Here is a 17,569-nt window from a genome sequence, read left to right as displayed (position 1 = left end):
CAAACAATTACGGACTGAAACATGTAAGAGAATCCACAGCAAGGAAACATCTATCCCAATTTTAGCAAGACTAATGGATAATAAATATTAATGCCCCCACAAAACAAGCCGGGTTCTTATTTCCCAAACTGGCAACTCACGGATTTCTGATGTCTACGAAGCATCCCAAGAGCTCAAAACTGGAATTCTTTGTGCTCCAGACTGTGTTTGGTTTGCTGGCTGTGACGGAATTCCCTCTAAAACTGGGGTTTTCAGTTAAAAACACGGTTTAAGCCACTTCTCTGGCGAAAGAGAAACAGTGTCTTTGTGTTCAAATTTTATTCCGAAAACAAAATCCATCCCGTGGCTCTGACAAGCAAAAAAACTATAGAAAATACAGAATAAAATAAAAGGTTTTAATTCCCATCCTGGGACCTGTTAAGCTTGAACAACATGGAAAAATGCCTCTGGAATTCAGGGACTGAAGAGGCTGCAGTTCTAGGCTTATGGCTATTCTTATTTTTAAGCATTTCTAAGCAAACTGCAGGCTGGGAGAGCTGCAGTCTGTGCTCAGCTTTCCTTGGATTACGCGCTAAAAGCGGGCCAGGACACTGCTGGAACTGAGATCACAACTGGGTTTTGAATAAGGAGAGTGACCCCAAAAAGGGAAGGAAAAACCTTAATGAGCTCTCGTTAAAGGGAGAATTTTACCTCGTGACTTGAAGCCTCCTTCCCAATTCCAGCTTGCCTTCCTCTCCTTATCTTTCTAGTTTCTGCTTGCATCTACCCCTTCTGGGATGGATGGGACTGGGCTGAAATCTAATCTGTCCCGAGTCTGCTCTGCAGCTGCTCCGCTCTGGAATTCTGAGATCTGGGCGTGTTTGTGCCCAGAGGCCGTTCCACTCATCTGGTACTAACGCGCAGCACCGACACACAACTGTAATTAGTCGGAAACTCCTGGTTAAGCCCCCCCAAAAAGCCCAGTCCTGGAGGTCTGCGGGTGCCCAATCCAAGGTTACTTTGCCTTTTTAGTCTTTGCGGCCGCGGCGCCGTTGGGCTTGGAGCTGCTCTTGGCTTTCTTCTTGGCCGCTCCCTTGGGCTCCGGCTCCTTGCGCTTGGCCGAGGTGATGGATCCGGTGACCTTGAAGAAGTCGTCGAGCCGGCCCTGGGTGCTTCCCTGGCGGCTCTTGCTCAGCCTCCGGACGCCGTTGCGGATGCGCTCCTCGTTGAACTGCTTCTCCCCGCACATGAACTGCACCAGCTGCTCCTCGTCCGGCTCGCTCCACTTCAGCTCCACGGCGTCGGGATCGATCACATCGGGCTCCAGGAAGAGCTTCTGCGCCTCCCTGTGCAGCCAGTTCTCGGGCAGGGGGTACTTCTTGGTGTCGAGCTGCTGCACGATCCTCTCAATGGACTTGTGCTCCCGGATGAGCTCCACGGCGCGCTTCGGCCCGATGCCGCGGATGCTGGCGCAGTAGTCGCAGCCCAGCAGGATGCACAGGTCCACGAACTGCTCCCAGGTCAGCTGCAGATCCTGCAGGATCCGGTTCAGGTGGAACTCCTGGATGGGCAGCTTCTTGGTCTCGCTGGCCGTCAGGTGCCGCATCAGCACGGGGCTGCCGAAGGTGAGGCAATCCATGTCCTCCGTGGCAGCGGCATACACCTTCCCGGCCTTCACCAGGGTGGCGCAGCTGGCCTCCGCCTCTCCGGGTGCCTCCACGTAGGGAATGCCCATCAGTGTCAGCAGCTTCTTGCACTCCTGCGTGTGCTGCGGGGTCACCTTGACCAGCCTCTTGCTGTACTTCTCGATGCTCTCCTCCTCCCCGGCCTCCTGCGCTTCCTGCAGGTGCTTCTCCGCCTCGGCCCGGCGCTCCGTGCGCTTGGCCAGCTCCCCGGATTTCAGCTGCGGGGGCTTCCCGTCGAACACGTACACCGGCTTGATGCCGTTCTCCACCATGCGGATGGTGCGGTAGAACATTCCCATGAGGTGGCTGGTGGTCTCCCCGTCGTCGTTCTGGAGCACGTCGGCTCCCTGCCGCACGGCAATCAGGAACTGGTAGATGCTCATGGAGGCGTCGATGGCCACTTTGCGGCCGAAGTAGGACTTGATGTCGTTCTCCCGGATGGCCCCGGGAGCCACATCGGCGATAAGCTTGGCCAAGCCGTGGATTCCCATCCTGGGGAAGGGAAAAGGGGATGCTGGGAGCGGGCTCTGCATGAGGAACTCTGGGCCACCCAAGGAGGGCGAAGCAAAGAGGGCAGTGCATTCCCTGCAAACCACCGCTCCAAGGGCCTCTACTGGCAGCCGCTACGCCGAGCGCTGCCTCGGGCCACACTTATCCCTCACCACACCCCTCTCGGCCCATCATTCCAACCTCTGCCCTTCCCATCCCAATCCTCCTCCCCAAGCTTCGATTGTCCCCACCGTTACAACCACACAGACCCCATCACCTCCCCGTTCTTATCTCCATACTTCCCAGCTCCCCAGGCCTGCCATCAACCCCTCTTCCTTCTCCCTCGGACCCCCGTTCTCCCTCAGCCTCCATTACCCCTCAGCGCCCCCGTTTCCCCTCGGATCCCCGTTCTCCCTCAGCCGCCATTACCCGGCCGCTCGCGCCGCCGTTTTCCCTCCGACTCCCGTTCTCCCTCAGCCTCCATTACCCCCTCAGCGCCCCCGTTTCCCCTCCGATCCCCGTTCTCCCTCAGCCTCCATTACCCCCCCAGCGCCCCCGTTTCCCCTCCGATCCCCGTTCTCCCTCAGCCTCCATTACCCCTCAGCGCCCCCGTTTCCCCTCGGACCCCCGTTCTCCCTCAGCCTCCATTACCCCTCAGCGCCCCCGTTTCCCCTCCGATCCCCGTTCTCCCTCAGCCGCCATTACCCCCTCAGCGCCCCCGTTTCCCCTCGGACCCCCGTTCTCCCTCAGCCTCCATTACCCCTCAGCGCCCCCGTTTCCCCTCCGATCCCCGTTCTCCCTCAGCCGCCATTACCCGGCCGCTCGCGCCGCCGCCGCTCCCGCGCTCCGCCGCCGAGCCCGCCGGGAGCCGCCGCCAGCCAATGGGGAAGCGGCTCGCGCTCGCCGCGCCTCGTTCCCGCCCTCACTTCCACTTCCGGCGGCGGAGGGGGCCGGACGTGCGGCGGCGGGAGCGGAGCCGACGTGTCGCAGCAGGGACCGGCGACATGGTGAGGCCGGGGATGGGGGCGGGCCGGGGGCGGCCACAGGGGGCCCGACCCGGTGGCGGCCCCCGGCCCCGCTGAACGCTGCCGCGTCCCCGCAGGAGCTGGAGGCGATGAGCAGATACACCAGCCCGGTGAACCCGGCCGTGTTCCCGCACCTCACCGTGGTGCTGCTGGCCATCGGCATGTTTTTCACCGCCTGGTTCTTCGTGTATCCCCGCGGCTGAGCGGGCGGCGGGGTGGCGTCCCCTTGCCGTGCCTCCCGTTCCCGGATTATCGCTCCGATTCCCGATTCCCGGGGGCGGGGGAGCGGGTGGGGGTCCCCTCGCTTTGCTGTGCCTCTGTTATCACCTTAACCCCCGGCCTGGCAGCTACGAGGTGACATCCACCAAGTACACCCGGGACATCTACAAGGAGCTGCTGATCTCGCTGGTGGCCTCGCTCTTCATGGGCTTCGGCGTCCTCTTCCTGCTGCTCTGGGTCGGGATCTACGTCTGAACCCCCCGGGGGCCTGGATGGAGGACTCGGGGAAGCTCTTTTTATATTTCTTTTATATTTCAACGAGAAAACGCCTGTAGCAGGTGTGGTCTGCGACAGGCAATGACCCACGGGTGAATAAAAATGTCTCTGTGGCACACCTGCCTGGGGATTGCCGGTTTGGTTTGTTTGGTTTGTTTTTAACCTGGCTTTTCCAAAGGGCTTGGATAGAATTATGGGAAGCTGAAGGCTGGAAAAGCCCTCCAGGATCACCCAGTCCAGCCACTCCTGCAGCACTGCTAAAGCCAACACTAACCTGTGACTCCACAGCCACACAGCATTTAAATCCTTCCAGGGATGGGGACTCCACCTCTGGAGCCTGTTCCAGTGCTCTAAAACCCTTTCCTCCATGAAGGAATTTTTCCTAATGCTCAACCTGAACCTCCCCTGGGGCAGCTTGGGGCTGTTTCCTCTTGTCCTGTCACTTTCCCTGGGAGAAGGGGCCAATCCTACCTGGCTGCACCCTCCTGTCACAGAGTTGAGGGTGAAAAGGTCCCCCTGAGCCTCCCTTGCTCCGTATTGGCACCAGATCCAGGCACTCTGGGATATGCCGGGTACCAGTTATCCCAGATGTCTGTGCTGCGTGTGGTCACAAGTGTTCCAGTGCCACCTTGTGTCCTGGTGCGGCCAAGCTGTGCGAAAGAATTCCTGAATCTGCTTTTAATCCCTCAGCCGCCTTTGCTGTCGCACCCCCTCACCCTTTTTTGGGGGTTTTTTTTTTGGGAATGCTGTGCCTGTTCTCTTCCCTAACCAGGAGTTCTGTGGTGCTGGATGTGCCCTTCATTAATCCCTGAATTAACTGCCTGGCCTAGAAACAAGGAATTGATGTATATGTCTTTGGGAGGCAGACTGGAATTTTAGCCCAGCTTTCAAACCATTCCACTTCCAAATCACAAATTCAAGCCCCAGTTTCTTATTTGGGAAGGCAGATTTCCTTCTGTGGATTTTGGATCCTTCTGGATATGCCCTCTGATACGAGCAATGAGAGGTCAGAGGCAGGTTTTCCTTTTCCTTTCTTTCTCCTCTTTTGGCCTCTTCCTTTTTTTCCCTCCTTTCATCATCTTCCTCCTTTCTTTGTCCTCCTGCTTTCTTTTTCCTTTTTCCCTTGTCCATTTAACCTTTCTTTTCCATCTATTTTTTTTTTTTTTTCTTCATTTTCCCTTCCTAATTTCTTCCTTTCTGCTTTTTATCCCCATTCCAAAGAGCCATGGCTGGGCATCTCCAGAAACTTCCACTGCCTGAAGACCGGGAATTTCCTCCATCCCACAGGCAGTTGTACAGCCACTCACCTGAGTTATTCCCTAGGAAGGCAGGAAAACACCAGGAGCCATCCTTGGATACAAAGCAGTATTTATATATTTTACTCATATGGGCACATTTACCTCCAGCATAAAACAAAGTCTAAATAAGCAAAACAAAAAAAAAAAAAAAACACAAAACAAAACAAACAACAACGACGACAAAAAAATCCGGGGAATCTGACGACTCCGCCCTCAAATTCAGCAAAATATAAATATAAATCAGGAAGAAACGAGGGAAACCACGCTTGTTCCCCAGAAACAAAAACCAGGAATCAATAATAACCTGCTACAAATGCGACTCTACGAACTGGCTGGCGAAATACAGTGATTAAAGCTGTGGCAGCAACATTTAAAACCAACAAAATTAGTGCTTTACGTGGTGGTTTTTTCCTTAATTCTTCCAGTGGTGCCATAGTCTCTATTTACAGGCTTTAAGCTCCAACAGTAGGACAGAAGAGTTTGGAATTTGCTTTTGAAACAACTCCCAAACAGCCTCGTTCTCTCCAAACTTTTTTTTCTTTTTTTTTTTTTTCCTTCCTTCTTCCTGCCAGGAATGTCTCTTTGTCGCTGGATAGGGAGGGACTTCCCCGAGCTGGAGAGGTCGGCTCCAAATTCCCTCCATCCCACGCAGGGAAAGGCCTGATTGTGAACTCTCTTGGAACTGATTGGGGACGGGGAAGGGGCAGAGACGCGTTTTGGAGGGAGGTGACAATCCGTGCAGACAGCTGTTCCCACAGGCCTGGAAGCAATTCCATGACTCCTGCATTTTATAATTCCGAAGCCCTCTGGAGCCCGTCGCTGCCTCGCTGGGAAGCAGCCGATGGATGATTTTTATCATGGAATCCTGGAACGGTTTGGGTGGGAAGGGACCTTAAAGCCCATTCTGTCCCATTCCCACTAGGCCAGGCAGCTCCAAACCCATCCAACCTGTCCTGGACACACTTCCAGGGACGGAGCATCCCAAACTTCTCTGTGCCACTTTTAAAGACGTAAGGTACTGTTGACACTAAAAACTTCATCCTGAATCCCTGTCCCCTCCTGATCCCAGGGATTGCTGCCAGCTCCACGTGGGTGGGGCCTGCTTTGGCACTCCAGGAATTGCCACATCCCAGTTAAACCACCCGGGCACCACTGCTGAGGCAGCATTTGGGAACAGATGTGGGAAAACACTGTTCCCTGGGGCTGTTCCCTAAGGGAAAAGGCACTAGAGGTGTTTCCAAGCCCTCAGGCACTTGGCTTGTTGGGGATCTCCCTAAATCCCATGGCTGAGCGTCCTGGGGGACACCTGAGAGATCCCAACTCCTCCTGGGCCACCAGTGATTGATTCCTTCCCTCGGGAGTGGGGTGGGATGTACTGGTGTGTCTTGGCTGAGGGGAGAGGGGGGTGATTGCAGGCTCTGCCTCCCCCTGCAGCATTCCAACATTCCCTGTTTCCTCTTCCAGGGGCTTTTATCCCAGCTCAGCATCACTCACCTGAGGAAGGAGGTGCCAGCCTGCGCCACTGATTGCCAAGGGGACAAAAAACCTGCCAAGGAAGTCACTTCCCAGTTTAAAACCAGGAAAAAAACCACTGGGGGCAGGTGGAGGGAAGAGCACTCAGCTACATCCAGGTGTTTCCTTCCCAGTTTCAGGGAAAAACAGAGAATCCTGCTGAGCACGGAGCACCCCCCTGCTTGGGCAGAGGTTTTCCCAAGCCTTGGGGCGTCCTGTTGTCCCACTGAGCTTCCCAAAACTGGGTTTTCCAACTGCTTGGCTGCTGGGAATTCCCTGCTCGCCCACTATTCCCTGTTTTCCAGGATTCAGTGGATTTTAGTAACTACAATTCAGCATTACCAGGCCTCGAAACTTCCCCACTGACAGCTTTTGGGAGCAGATGCCAAATCCAAGTGACATCACCGGGAATTTCAGGGCTGCTTTGCTGGGATAAGCTCAGGAGGGGGATGATAGGGGATAAAACCCAGACGTGCCCAGGAACCATCACTTTACCTGGATAAAATCCATCTTTGTGGGTTTTTTTTCCCAGAGCAGCTTTAGAGTGTCCTTAGGATCAGCATGTGGCATTCCCCCCCTCACTTGTTTCCTCAGGGAAATCCATCTTGGAATATTACCTGGAGGTGGCTGAGCCTCCAGGAACACAGACAGCTCCTCTGTAGCACAAGGAGCAGGATGGGGAGGGAGGAAGCACAGGGAGCCACTTGGCATTCCCACAGGACACGCGGCTCCGTGGGGCCAGAAGGAAAATTCCCATATTTTTTTACGGCTTAAACCCCACAGGAATTCAGTAGTTTAGCAAGTTAAGGACTTGTAACAGTAAAATATCCCAAATCCCTCCCAGCACAACTCGGTGAGGGCAGGGACAGCTTGCAGCTGCTGCCATCCCAACTTTTGGGAGAACACCACCCCTCTCTCCCGAGGCAGAGATCCCGCCTGGACGCGGATCCTGGTGCTGCACATCTGGGCAGAGGTTGGCATCGGCTCCGGAGCCGACCAGTGGATAAAAAGCGGATCCATTTTGTCACCCCCGGCTCGGGGACAGGGGTCCCCAGGTGTGGCGTGGCCTCAGCGGCAGCTCGAGTGGGGGTTTTATCCGTCCAGACCTGGATATCCCACGTGGATACGGGATTTAAGAGCACAGAGAAGAGAGGGGATGATGTCGGGGCTGCTCCTCCTCCGGTTGTTCCTAGAGGAACGCGTCCATTGGCGGGTCTCTGGGAGGTCTGTGGGACGTGGCCCTGGGCCAAGCAGAAGGAACAGCAACTCCAGTGTACGACTTCCAGTCGGTCCAGGCACAGCCATCCTTTCCAGGCCAAACTCCAGCGTCTGGCTCTTGGAAAGGGCTCCAGTGTTGAAGCAATTCCAGTGTTGTGAAGAACAGATGTGGGACATCTGGGAGCACCAGGATGGGGCTCCTGCCCACGGAAGGAGCGTCCCTCCGAGACGTGGCAGAGCCATCCGCGCTCAGTCCGGTGCGACGCTTCCAAACCCAGTGCTGGGAGGGGAGGGGGAAGTGACGGAGGACACAAACATCCCCAAAAGGAAAGCAGAGGGATGTGGGACGCTGGGAATCGGTGCGAGGTCCCCCCGGGAGCCACCACAGGGCTGGTGGTGGCTTTTAGGTCCTGTGTGTGCTGAGCTTCGGTGTCTCCAGCCATGACCGTTCCAGCTCCGGAGCTGCCGCAGGACACGGGGATGAGGTGGGGCTGGGGGCCAGCGGAGCAGGGAATTCGGGAGGCTCCCAGTGGCACCAGTTCCCCTCCCGTCTGCGAGCAGAGGGCACTGGTGCTGCCAGGACTCACTCACAGAGCCAGTAGAACTGGAAGTAATAGTCAGTGAAGAGGTGTCCCAGCTGCTCCAGGGAAGCGCCGCAGTCGGCTCGGCCCTGGGAATGGGAAAAGCAGCTTAGAGAGGGGTGCGACTCCGAGGGCGGGATTCTGCCTGGATTATGGGCTGGGACAGGGACAGACCGTCCTCCTACCACCCACAGGGCTGTGGGAAGGTCTTGGTGCTAAAGCTGCATTTCCCATGTTTCGTGCATTCCCACATTTCTCTCCTTCCCCCCGGACAAGCCGCAGGTACTCACTGGCTGCGCCACTCGGAAGTGGTAGGAAAACTCCCGGAAGGACAGCATCACCAGAGGCCAGCGGTGCGTGGTGTCCTGGGGAAGGAAAGGCAAGAGCTGGCGTGAGATCAGGGATGAGCTCAGGAGGTGCTCTCCAGGCTGTATCTGTGAGGAAATCCACAGCCTCGTGCTGTCAAGTGACCCCCCCCCATATGGATGATTCCTGGAGCACAAGAAGGATGAGGAAGGGCTCTGGGAGCTGGGGAGGTATCAGCCTGGAGAAGGTCCAGGAAGACCTTCCAGCTCTGCACAACTCCCTAACAGGAGAGGGAAACCAGGTGGGATCAGGCTCTGCTCCCAGAGAACAAAGGACAGGATTAGAGGAAACGGCCTCAAGGGGAAATTCCCTCATGGGAAGGGCTGCCCAGGACAGCCAGTGGAGTCCCCATTCCCGGAGGGATTTAAAAGCCCTTGGGGACATGGTGGCCTTGGCAGTGCTGGGGGAACGGTTGTACTTTTCCAACCCCAAGGACTCCGTGTGTATTGAGTGAGCTGCCCCCTTCTCCCTACCTGTGCATCTGTGGAGTCAGTGGAGCTGTTCCCGCTCACAGCACCCTGGCAGGGATCACTGGAGACCAGGCCGCAAAGGGAGATGGACACAGCGGAGGAGGAGCTGGGAAGAGAGGGCACCGTGAGAGCCTGGAAGGGGGAACGTGCGTCCCTCTGCCGTGGAGACTCCGTGGCCACCTCAGCCACCCCGGGGGCTCCCAGAGGACGTGATCCATGGGCACTCACTTCATCTCCAGCGTCAGGTTGGTGTTCACGGCCGTCCGCTGGCTCACGGGGATGCGGTAGCTGAAATTCCCAGTCCTGGGAACACAGAGAGAGCATTAGATGCCACCAGGCTGTGGGAAGGCCAGGACAAGACTCAAAAATCCCTGGAGGGCTGAGAACCGAGAGGGGAGAACTTCCCAATGTCCCAGGGACGAGCCCGTCACCAAACACAAACCCTGAGGGAAAGCTGGGAGCACCAGCTCCTCTCCCCACGGAGCAGCACGAGGTGATGGCAGGAAACACCCAAGAAAATCTTGGAGAAACTCCCCAGATTTCCCTGTTTGCTGCTCCCGCCACCGAGGTGCCACCAGCCAGCCCTTCCCGCTCACCTGCAGGCGTTGGCAGCGGCGCAGTACTGGGAATGGATGGCCAGGTTGATCTCCAGGATCCGGATGGATTGCAGCACCGGGCTTGGCCCTGCCGGGGAGAGGACGGGATGATGTTTAGGAACAGCAACGGGTGGCAAATCCCAAGAGCGTAGGCTGGAAGGAAGAGGGGATGCACGTACCATCCGTGCCGGGCCGCTCCGTGCGGGGCCGCTCGCTCACCGGCTGCCGGAGGCTGCGCTGCTGCCGGGAGCTGCTGCGGGAGAGCGAGAGGTTGGAGATGTACTTGGATTTGCCCTGGATGTGGGAGAAGGGGGAGGAGGGGCTGGCATTGGGGCTGCCGAAGCTCTGAGACCTGTCAGGAGTCTTTGGCCACTTGGTGTAGGAGGCGGATTTCCCGGTGATGCCCCTGGATTTGGCTTTGATATTTGTCACTGGCAGGAGGGAGGGCTGGCTTTGGTCTGCGGAAAAACGGGAGAGAAGGTTGTGCTGAGAGGCTGGGAGCGCTGGGAGCGCCCTGTCCCCACGTCACCTCCCGACCAGAGAAGCTGTGGCTGTCCCTGGATCCCAGGGAGTGTTCCAGGCCAGGGCTTGGAGCAATCTGGGATAGTGGAAGACGTCCCTGTCCATGGCAGGGGTGGAACCAGATGGGCTTCAAGGTCCCTTCTGACCCGAAGCATTCCAGGATTCTGTGCTTCCATTGGTGGTGGAATGAGGAGGGAATGAGGTCAGACCTCAAGGTAGGGCTGGCTCAGGTGAGCTGGGCCCGGTGTAGCTTCCCATGACTTTTTGCTGGCAACGTGGGAAGCTCCAAACCCTTTCCAGTCCCCACATCCCTCTGGCAACAGGATCCAAACTGCACCACACTGGGCAGAGGAGGATATAAAGGATATATCCAAGGAAAAGAACAGAAAGGGTTTCAGCTGTTAGAGAGCTTCCAAAGGAGTGGAATGAGGATGACGAGGGATCTGGAGGGGAGAGGGAGCTGAAACTGTTCATCCTGGAGGAGATCTCGTGAGGAGCAGGGCAGGGGACACGAGGCGCCACAAACCTGGGAGACGTCCCAGCATTTCTGGGAATCTGGGCTGGCCCTCACCTGTCCGGTTGGTGGCGTGGGCAGGGCTGGTCTCCGAGGGGACAACAGAGGAGACGTCGGTGGGAGCGGCAGAGCAGCAGGTGGAAAAACAGGGAGGGCTGAAACAGGCCAGCACACCGCCACCGGGAATGCCAAGGGCTGCTCCGTGCGTCTCATCCGGGACTGCGGAGACACGGGGAACAAGTCAAGGGATGGAACGGGAGCAGTGCCCGGTGTCCTGCAGCCCCTCCACGAAAGCAGAGCCATCCCAAATCCAACACCCACCACGCTCGGGGGGGGTCCTGCTGCCGGCTCCGCTGGATGCAGCCGTGGATCGCACTGTCTGCGTCTTGTCGATGTTCTGGCTTGACCTGGAATGCAGGGAAAGATGCTGGAAACCTCCTGGATGAGGGCAATGGGGTCACTCGTAGGCGGGGAGAAAAGTGGCTGCAGCAGGAGGACGGGAAGAGGGATACGGAGTGAGCGGAGATGTGGAGGAGAACAGAGTGGTCTGGGAAAGGCAGGAGAAAGGCATGTGAGCCAGGCAAACAGCAAGGAGAGCTCAGAAATTCCACAGGGAATCGCGTGGCTGTTCCATGTCTGGCAGGGAGAAGTCCCAGCTGGTTCAGAGAACACCAGCAACCCCTCCTGGCACACGCTGGAACAGGGCGTACATGGTGGATTTGACTCCCATCGGGAATCTCCCGGGTGGATTTAGGTGCTTGGGAATCAACAGGCTCCAAGCTCTCACCATTCCCTAAGGAACATGCTCCTTATCCCTTGAAGGCAGACTGTTCCTCACCTTGTTCCTTAGAAACGCACACAATCCCTCCCTGACAATTCATCCCATGGAATTCCAGGTGTTCCACTACAGCTGTCCGAGACCTGAGCTGAGGACACCGCAGACATCTCCTGAGGCTAAGGGAGATGGGAAAGGGAGGGAATCTCTCTCCCAGGTCTGCAGAACAAGGAGCACTTCTGGACACCCGTGTCCATGTCTCACCTGTCCCTGAGCATCGCTCCAGGTTTCCGTGGGATTAACGGAGCTTCTCTCATTTAGAGGAACGGAAAAAGCCACTTTGTCATCTCCATGATTAGTCTGATTAGAGGGACTTATTTTCCAGGGGAAAGGAGACTTAACACCAGTCTCCCAAAGGGAATGTGGGCACAAACCTCTGGAGCTTCACCTTCATCCCAGTCTAAATCCAACCCTTATCCTTCATGTTCCTCCACTGCCTCATCCCTTTTCCTTACACAGCTTTATCTTGCTCCTGCTCTCCCTGCAGGATGCCATTTCTTTATTTACCCTCTAATTAATTGATTTTTCCATCTCCTACTCCTCATATCCCTTCCCTGACAAGATCCATAACCCTTCCTACTGGAATCCCGCCTCAAGTCTCACATCCCCTTTCTCTGTTTCTAGTTTCTTTCGTGGTGCAGGAAAAAAAAAAAAAAACAACAAAACAAAACAAAAAACAACAAGAGGAATTAAGAGAAGGGATGAAGGAATTAAATAAGGAAATACTGAAACAGTCACATACCGTGGACACAGAGCAACTGGAATTCCGGGACCCCCATGCCGGAAGAGGGCCAGGAGACAGGCAGTGGGTACAGCAAAGGAGCTACAGGACAGTGCAGGGAGACAGGGAGAACAGGAAAAGTGGGAAGATGACCAGGAGGACAGGCAATGAAAGAGGATACGGAAGACGGTGGGAAGGAAAAGACAAAAAACGGGGAGATCGGAGACAAAGTGGAAGGAAAATGGGTGGGATGAGAGACGTAAGGAGGAGAGGAGGGAGCAAAATGGGAGAGGGAAAAGAGAGGGAGGAAAAAGAGACTCATTATTGGGTTAGACGAGCTCCCAGAGCTGATCCAGCCCTGCTGCACCAGTGGGATGAGGCTGGTTTAGTCCGGCTGGAGGCATCCGAGGAGCATTCAGCTCATCCTAACAGGACATCCCCTTTTCCTTCTCTATTCCTCACTTCTCGCTCCAGATAATTCGACCGCCGTCTGACTGGGATGTGTGGCTGTGCTTGGCGGGGTTTGCAGCTCTGGAATTGTGCTCAGGGATCCCAGTCCCTCCCAGGCGACCTCACCCCTCCCAGTGACTCCCGAAATACCCACCCATCGATGTCCATGAGATCCTCCTCGCTGCGCAGGCTCAGCACGTAGAGCGTGGACATGGACACCACGCTGGAAAAGAGAGAAGGACGGGATGAGGAGGAGCAGGGATCAAGGATACAGCACGGGATCGATCCCCTTCCACAGGATTCCAGCCCAGGGGAGATGGATGCCCCATCCCTGGAAGCGTCCCAGGCCAGGTTGGAGCAACCTGGGACAGTGGGAGCACCCAGCTGATGGCAGGGGGTTGGAACCAGATAAGCCTTAAGGTCTCTTCCAACCCAAAGCGTTCCAGGATCCTCTGGCAGAAGCCGTGGAGATTCCAGGGGCGGCAGGGTGCCACCGGGAGAGCCGGAGGGAGCCGATGCAGCAGCCCAGGAGCGGGATCTCACCTGAAGGCCATGATGATCACCAGGGCAATGATGGTGCCCTGAAGGAAGCGCTGGCTGATGCAGGCCTGCTCCGGGACAACCGACGGAGACTGCCAGGGAAAGAATCCTGGATCAGCTCAGGACCCTCGGGAACAGCTCAGCTCCCTCACTGCTCCGGCCCTTGCACGTATCTCCCCCAGCCTATCCCGAGCTCTCTTCCCGAAAATCCTGAACTCCCTGGGTTTGTAAGTGACTTAAAGTCTCCATTAGGAGATAGAAAGGAAGATCATGGGAAAACTGAGGCTGGAAAAGCCCTCTAGGATGATGGAGCCCAGCCCTTCCCCAGCACTGCCAAGGACACCACTAATCCACACCCCCAAGTGCCACATGCATACGGTTTTTAAATCCCACCAGCGTCGGGAACTCCACCACTGGAGCTCTTCCCAAGAAGAAATTTTCCCTAATATCCAGCCTAGCCCTCCCCTGGCACAACCTGAAGCCATTTCCTCTTGGATAAGGCAGGCAGGAGAGCCTGATCTCCTGGCTCCAACCTCCTTCCACCAGGGATTTGTGGACAGTGAGGTTCCCCCCCGATCCTCCTTTTCCTCCAGGATGAGCCTTCCCTGCTCCCTGCGCTGCTCCTTTGGGATCCGTGCCTTACCTTGCCGGAGACTTTGTGGGGTCTCTTTTTGTGGGGCACGCTTCCTGCCCGGCTGAACTGGCTCCCGGTTTGGCTGCAAGGAGAAAGGAGCGATGGAGCGGGGCTGGGCAGGGAGAGCTCTCCGAGCCATTCCCGGGCAAAAAGGGGATTTTCCGGGAGGGAAAAGACCTCTTTGTGGCGGGACGGCCACAAACCCTTTCGGCGCTTTGCCCCAAAACCGGCCTAAGCAGGGTCAGGATGGAGATTTTGGAAGCACCTTTGGGAAAGTCTCGGCTATGAGAAAGCCACCGACTTTAGGGACACACGGAGACCATTTCATCCCGGGTGTTGCTGGGCCGGTCCTGGGGGAATTCCAAACCTCCCCAGGCTCAGCTCTTTAAATCCCCTCCAGGCCAAACATCCCACTCCTCCCACATCTCCCCGTTCCCAATCTGAGCCGCCCCTGGGAGCTTCCTGGGATGAAGGGGGACGTTCCCTGCGTCTCCCCGGGTACCTGAAGGCTCCAGAGCTCACGGTTGACTTCATGCTGTCCAGCCTCTTGAGCTTGGCCAGCTTGTGGCTCCACCTCTCCAGCTCGTCGATCCGTGTCTCCAGGTTATCCGTGAGCTTGCACAGCTCCTTGACGGCTCCCACGTTCTCCATGAAGATCCGCTCCTGCCAGGGAATCAGGCCAGCGGGATGAGGCACACCTGGATCTGGACGATCCATGCCCTCCGTGCGTGCCGTGGGAGACCGTCCTCTCGATTCCCAGAGCAGCAACCAGGCTTCCACAGGTCGGGAAAGGTCAGGAAACCGGGTGCTCCAGGTTATCCTGACATAAGCACCTTATCTTATCTAGGAAGGGGAGATTAGGACCGGGAGCCTCCCTGCAGGAAGCTGCCAACGAGGAGCCCTTCCCGAGGGAGACGCTGCCAAAATTTCACCAGCATCAGCCTGCTGGTTCCTCCCTGCTCCCGCTCCCACCCAGGGCTGCTCCGGACTTCTGGAAGACCAGCCACGGCTGAAACTCATCTGGGAGCATTTCCCACTTTCCCTCTTCCGTACCCAGCTCCACGATTCCCTCGAGCCAGCTTCCCCGGCCTCCTGGCTGCCACCAACCTTGTTCACCACCAGGAAGTTCTCCAGGGTTTTCCCGTTGGAAAAGACCAGGTCCCCAGTGTCTTTCACAGCTTCCGGGAGGATCTCCTTCACTTCCTGAGCGATGACACCTGTGTGGAGATGGAACAGTGGGATGGGATCGCCCTGCACCCCCTGGACACTCCAGGAGTGATCCCAGGCTGTCCCTTCCTCATTCCAAGCTGTGCAGGGCTCCTCGGAGACCCTGAAGGGCAGAGGATGGTCAGGCAAGGCAGCTCCCCAAATTCTATGGATAGGGATCACCACCCCACCATAGTTGTACTTGGAGAAAACCTTCTCCCTGTGGGAAGTGCCGCCTCCTCTCCCCCTCACCAAAGAGGGAATTTCATGAGATTCCTTCATTTGGGAGGTTAGAAGGCCCCCCTTGCCCACCCCACACCCGGGGGGCTGCCCTGGTACAGAGCTGGGTACAGCCCTGGGAAAGGCAGGGAATTCCTGTGGGACATTGCCGTGTCAGAGGCGTATTCCCGTGGGACATTCCGGTCTCACGGTTGTATTCCCACGGGATGTACCTGTCTCAGAGGTGCTGTCGATGCCCACCGTGGCTGCAAACTCGGGTTTGTAGTTGTAGTGCACCAGCCTCATCCTGGAGATCCGCTTCAGCTGCTCCGTGGTGTCCACCTGGGACAAAGCAGGCACACGGAATTCCCAGTGGGATATTGCCTCTCAAATCCCCACCACTCTGCGTCTCCAAGCAGGACAACCCGCTGTGGCCCACGGGAATTCCTTTGGGAGACAGCCCTGAGCCCTGCTCTGAGCAGCCATAAGGACAAACACTGGGACTGACATCCGGATCCTTGGATAGGGAAATCAGGAGACTGAGTCTCCCTGCAGAACCAGACACAGGGAAGAGACAGTTCCCAAAAAAAAGGCAGCATGATCATATCCAGCTTTTCTGGACAGGCAAATCCAGCTGAGAGGAATTCAGAGCGGAGCCAAGCCTCTTGCCCAGGCTCTGGCAAGGCCCAGTGTGGTACCTGCCGCACTGACCTTTTTTCCACTCGTTTTCCACCTTTTTTCCCACTCTTTGCTACTTCCGGCTAAGACCGGAAGAGTCAATATTCCCTAAGACACGGCGGACTTATATAATATCGGATGCGCTTGGGACAGAAGGAATCCTAAGGCACTTCCCACCCACTCTAAAGTCATGGAATATCCCGAGTTGGAAAGGACCCACAAGAATCACTGGAGTCCTTCAGATCCCAATCCCAGCCCGTTTTCCAGGTTCTCACCTCCTGGATGTCCTCTTTCACTCGGACATCCGAGGGGTGCATCAGGGACCCCATGACCTTCACGTTGCCGTGGACCACCAGGGCCTCGTCCGGGCGGTCCGTGTTGATTCCCACACGGCCGTGGTGGAACACCGTGTCCGGGAGCTGCGCCCGCTGCCAGAGCACGTCGCTGTCGCTCTCAAACTGCCCCGGGTTGGAAGCCTGCGGAGGAACGGGAAAACAGGGACTGACTGAAAGGCAGGGAGGGGAAGGCTGGGAAGCGGCGATGGGGGAGGTTGGCCCTTCCTGCTCCTCTCCTCTCCCTAAAGGAATATCCTCGGTTCCTTCAGCTGTTGTTCCAGCCGCTCAGGGCAGCAGGACACCAAGTGACACGGGTGATACTCCTGGGTCACAAATTCAGAGCGTTCCAGGCCGCCTGCAATTCCCTGAATTCCTGCGCTGGGCATCCTGGAAGCTTTGCCTAATCGGTTGTGGACTTCTTGTCTGAGGTGCCCGTTCGGGTTTCACTACGGGCTTTCCTGTTTTGGAGCTGAGGGCTCCAGCGAAACCCTGGGAGAGCCTGGGAATGGTGCCCTTCTTTTCCTGCTCCTCTGCCTTAGGACGTGAAAAGGTGACGTTCTGGGAAAGTGCCCAATTTTCCTGCATCTTCTTGTTCCTGCTGCAGAGTTCCAACAGCACCCACTCCCAACAATTCTGCTGGTCACTGATCTCATCTGGAGAACGGGATTCCTTCCTCGCCCTGTAACAGCTCCTCGAAGCAGGCATGGAAAGTCTGAAGCCAGAACCCAAGCGTGGACAGGGAACGCCACAGGCAAGGCAGGGAGGTGGGAAAGGCGGGAAATCAAGTTTGGAAAAGAACCCTAAGAACATCAAAGCCAACCCAGCACCACCACATTCCTGACCAAACCACGACCCCACGTGCCACATCCGCACGTTTCCTGAGTGTGGAACGCGGGAAGCAGCCCGGGAGGGAGGCGCGGAGGAGCGTGGGGATTTACCCGGACGATGATCCGCTCGGAGATGTGGGCTGCCAGCGTGTAGTTCTGGTTCTGGGCGTGCGCCTGCAGGGCCACCACCAGCATGAAGTACCTGCCGAGGGACACAGCTCAGGGACACGTCCTGGCCTGGGAAGAGCCGGATCTCCGTCCCCTCTGGAGCACCGGGCGCCACGGTCTCCTTGTGCTGGGTGTCCCCAACCCCTCCCAGAGCAGGGACACCCTTCCGGGATCCGCAATCCAGGCCCTGTTTCCACATCCCGCTC

The 17,569-nt window shown here is 56.9% G+C and overlaps 3 protein-coding genes across 6 annotated transcripts in view; 1 reads left to right on the top strand and 2 right to left on the bottom strand.

Moving 5' to 3' along the window:
- Nucleotides 1-301: 301 nt before the first annotated feature.
- On the bottom strand, nucleotides 302-3,016 carry FEN1 (flap structure-specific endonuclease 1). Of its 2 annotated transcripts, none has more exons than XM_040066417.2 (2): nucleotides 2,968-3,016; nucleotides 302-2,156 (listed from the first exon to the last, which is right to left on the bottom strand). In XM_040066417.2, the coding sequence occupies exon 2, from the start codon at nucleotides 2,153-2,155 to the stop codon at nucleotides 995-997; it is 1,161 nt and encodes a 386-aa protein (XP_039922351.1). In that variant the 5' UTR covers nucleotide 2,156; nucleotides 2,968-3,016; the 3' UTR covers nucleotides 302-994. The 2 variants fall into 2 exon arrangements, with proteins under 2 accessions (XP_039922351.1, XP_039922352.1); XM_040066418.1 differs by lacking the exon at nucleotides 2,968-3,016 and adding an exon at nucleotides 2,583-2,595.
- An 18-nt stretch (nucleotides 3,017-3,034) lies between these two features.
- TMEM258 (transmembrane protein 258) lies at nucleotides 3,035-3,786 on the top strand. The gene is made up of 3 exons (XM_040066520.2): nucleotides 3,035-3,160; nucleotides 3,256-3,365; nucleotides 3,526-3,786. Exons 1-3 carry the CDS (start codon nucleotides 3,035-3,037, stop codon nucleotides 3,650-3,652), a joined length of 363 nt encoding a protein of 120 aa, XP_039922454.1. The 3' UTR covers nucleotides 3,653-3,786.
- Nucleotides 3,787-5,024: 1,238 nt separating this feature from the next.
- Nucleotides 5,025-17,569, bottom strand: part of MYRF (myelin regulatory factor) — a 43,115-nt gene continuing 30,570 nt past the window's right edge. The window contains exons 11-28 of one of the 3 annotated variants that reach the window (XM_040066293.1): nucleotides 17,307-17,397; nucleotides 16,309-16,509; nucleotides 15,589-15,697; nucleotides 15,038-15,147; nucleotides 14,433-14,593; nucleotides 13,940-14,012; nucleotides 13,300-13,388; nucleotides 12,911-12,979; nucleotides 12,328-12,408; nucleotides 11,072-11,157; nucleotides 10,808-10,969; nucleotides 10,067-10,172; nucleotides 9,894-9,964; nucleotides 9,715-9,802; nucleotides 9,347-9,421; nucleotides 9,122-9,224; nucleotides 8,573-8,647; nucleotides 5,025-8,371 (exon numbers count right to left, since the gene is read on the bottom strand). In XM_040066293.1, coding sequence (XP_039922227.1) covers nucleotides 8,285-8,371; nucleotides 8,573-8,647; nucleotides 9,122-9,224; nucleotides 9,347-9,421; nucleotides 9,715-9,802; nucleotides 9,894-9,964; nucleotides 10,067-10,172; nucleotides 10,808-10,969; nucleotides 11,072-11,157; nucleotides 12,328-12,408; nucleotides 12,911-12,979; nucleotides 13,300-13,388; nucleotides 13,940-14,012; nucleotides 14,433-14,593; nucleotides 15,038-15,147; nucleotides 15,589-15,697; nucleotides 16,309-16,509; nucleotides 17,307-17,397 — 1,837 coding nt within the window. In that variant the 3' untranslated portion in view covers nucleotides 5,025-8,284. Of the gene's footprint in view, nucleotides 8,372-8,572; nucleotides 8,648-9,121; nucleotides 9,225-9,346; nucleotides 9,422-9,714; nucleotides 9,803-9,893; nucleotides 10,173-10,807; nucleotides 10,970-11,071; nucleotides 11,158-12,327; nucleotides 12,409-12,910; nucleotides 12,980-13,299; nucleotides 13,389-13,939; nucleotides 14,013-14,432; nucleotides 14,594-15,037; nucleotides 15,148-15,588; nucleotides 15,698-16,308; nucleotides 16,510-17,306; nucleotides 17,398-17,569 lie in introns of all 3 variants that reach the window. The other 2 variants (XM_040066291.1, XM_040066292.1) reach the window with 2 other exon arrangements.

This window comes from Hirundo rustica, chromosome 6, assembly GCF_015227805.2.
Source record: "Hirundo rustica isolate bHirRus1 chromosome 6, bHirRus1.pri.v3, whole genome shotgun sequence".
In the NCBI taxonomy this organism is placed as follows: Eukaryota; Metazoa; Chordata; class Aves; order Passeriformes; family Hirundinidae; genus Hirundo; species Hirundo rustica.
The sequence above is the reverse complement of the archived record's forward strand: the minus strand, read 5'-3'. Positions and strand labels throughout refer to the sequence as shown.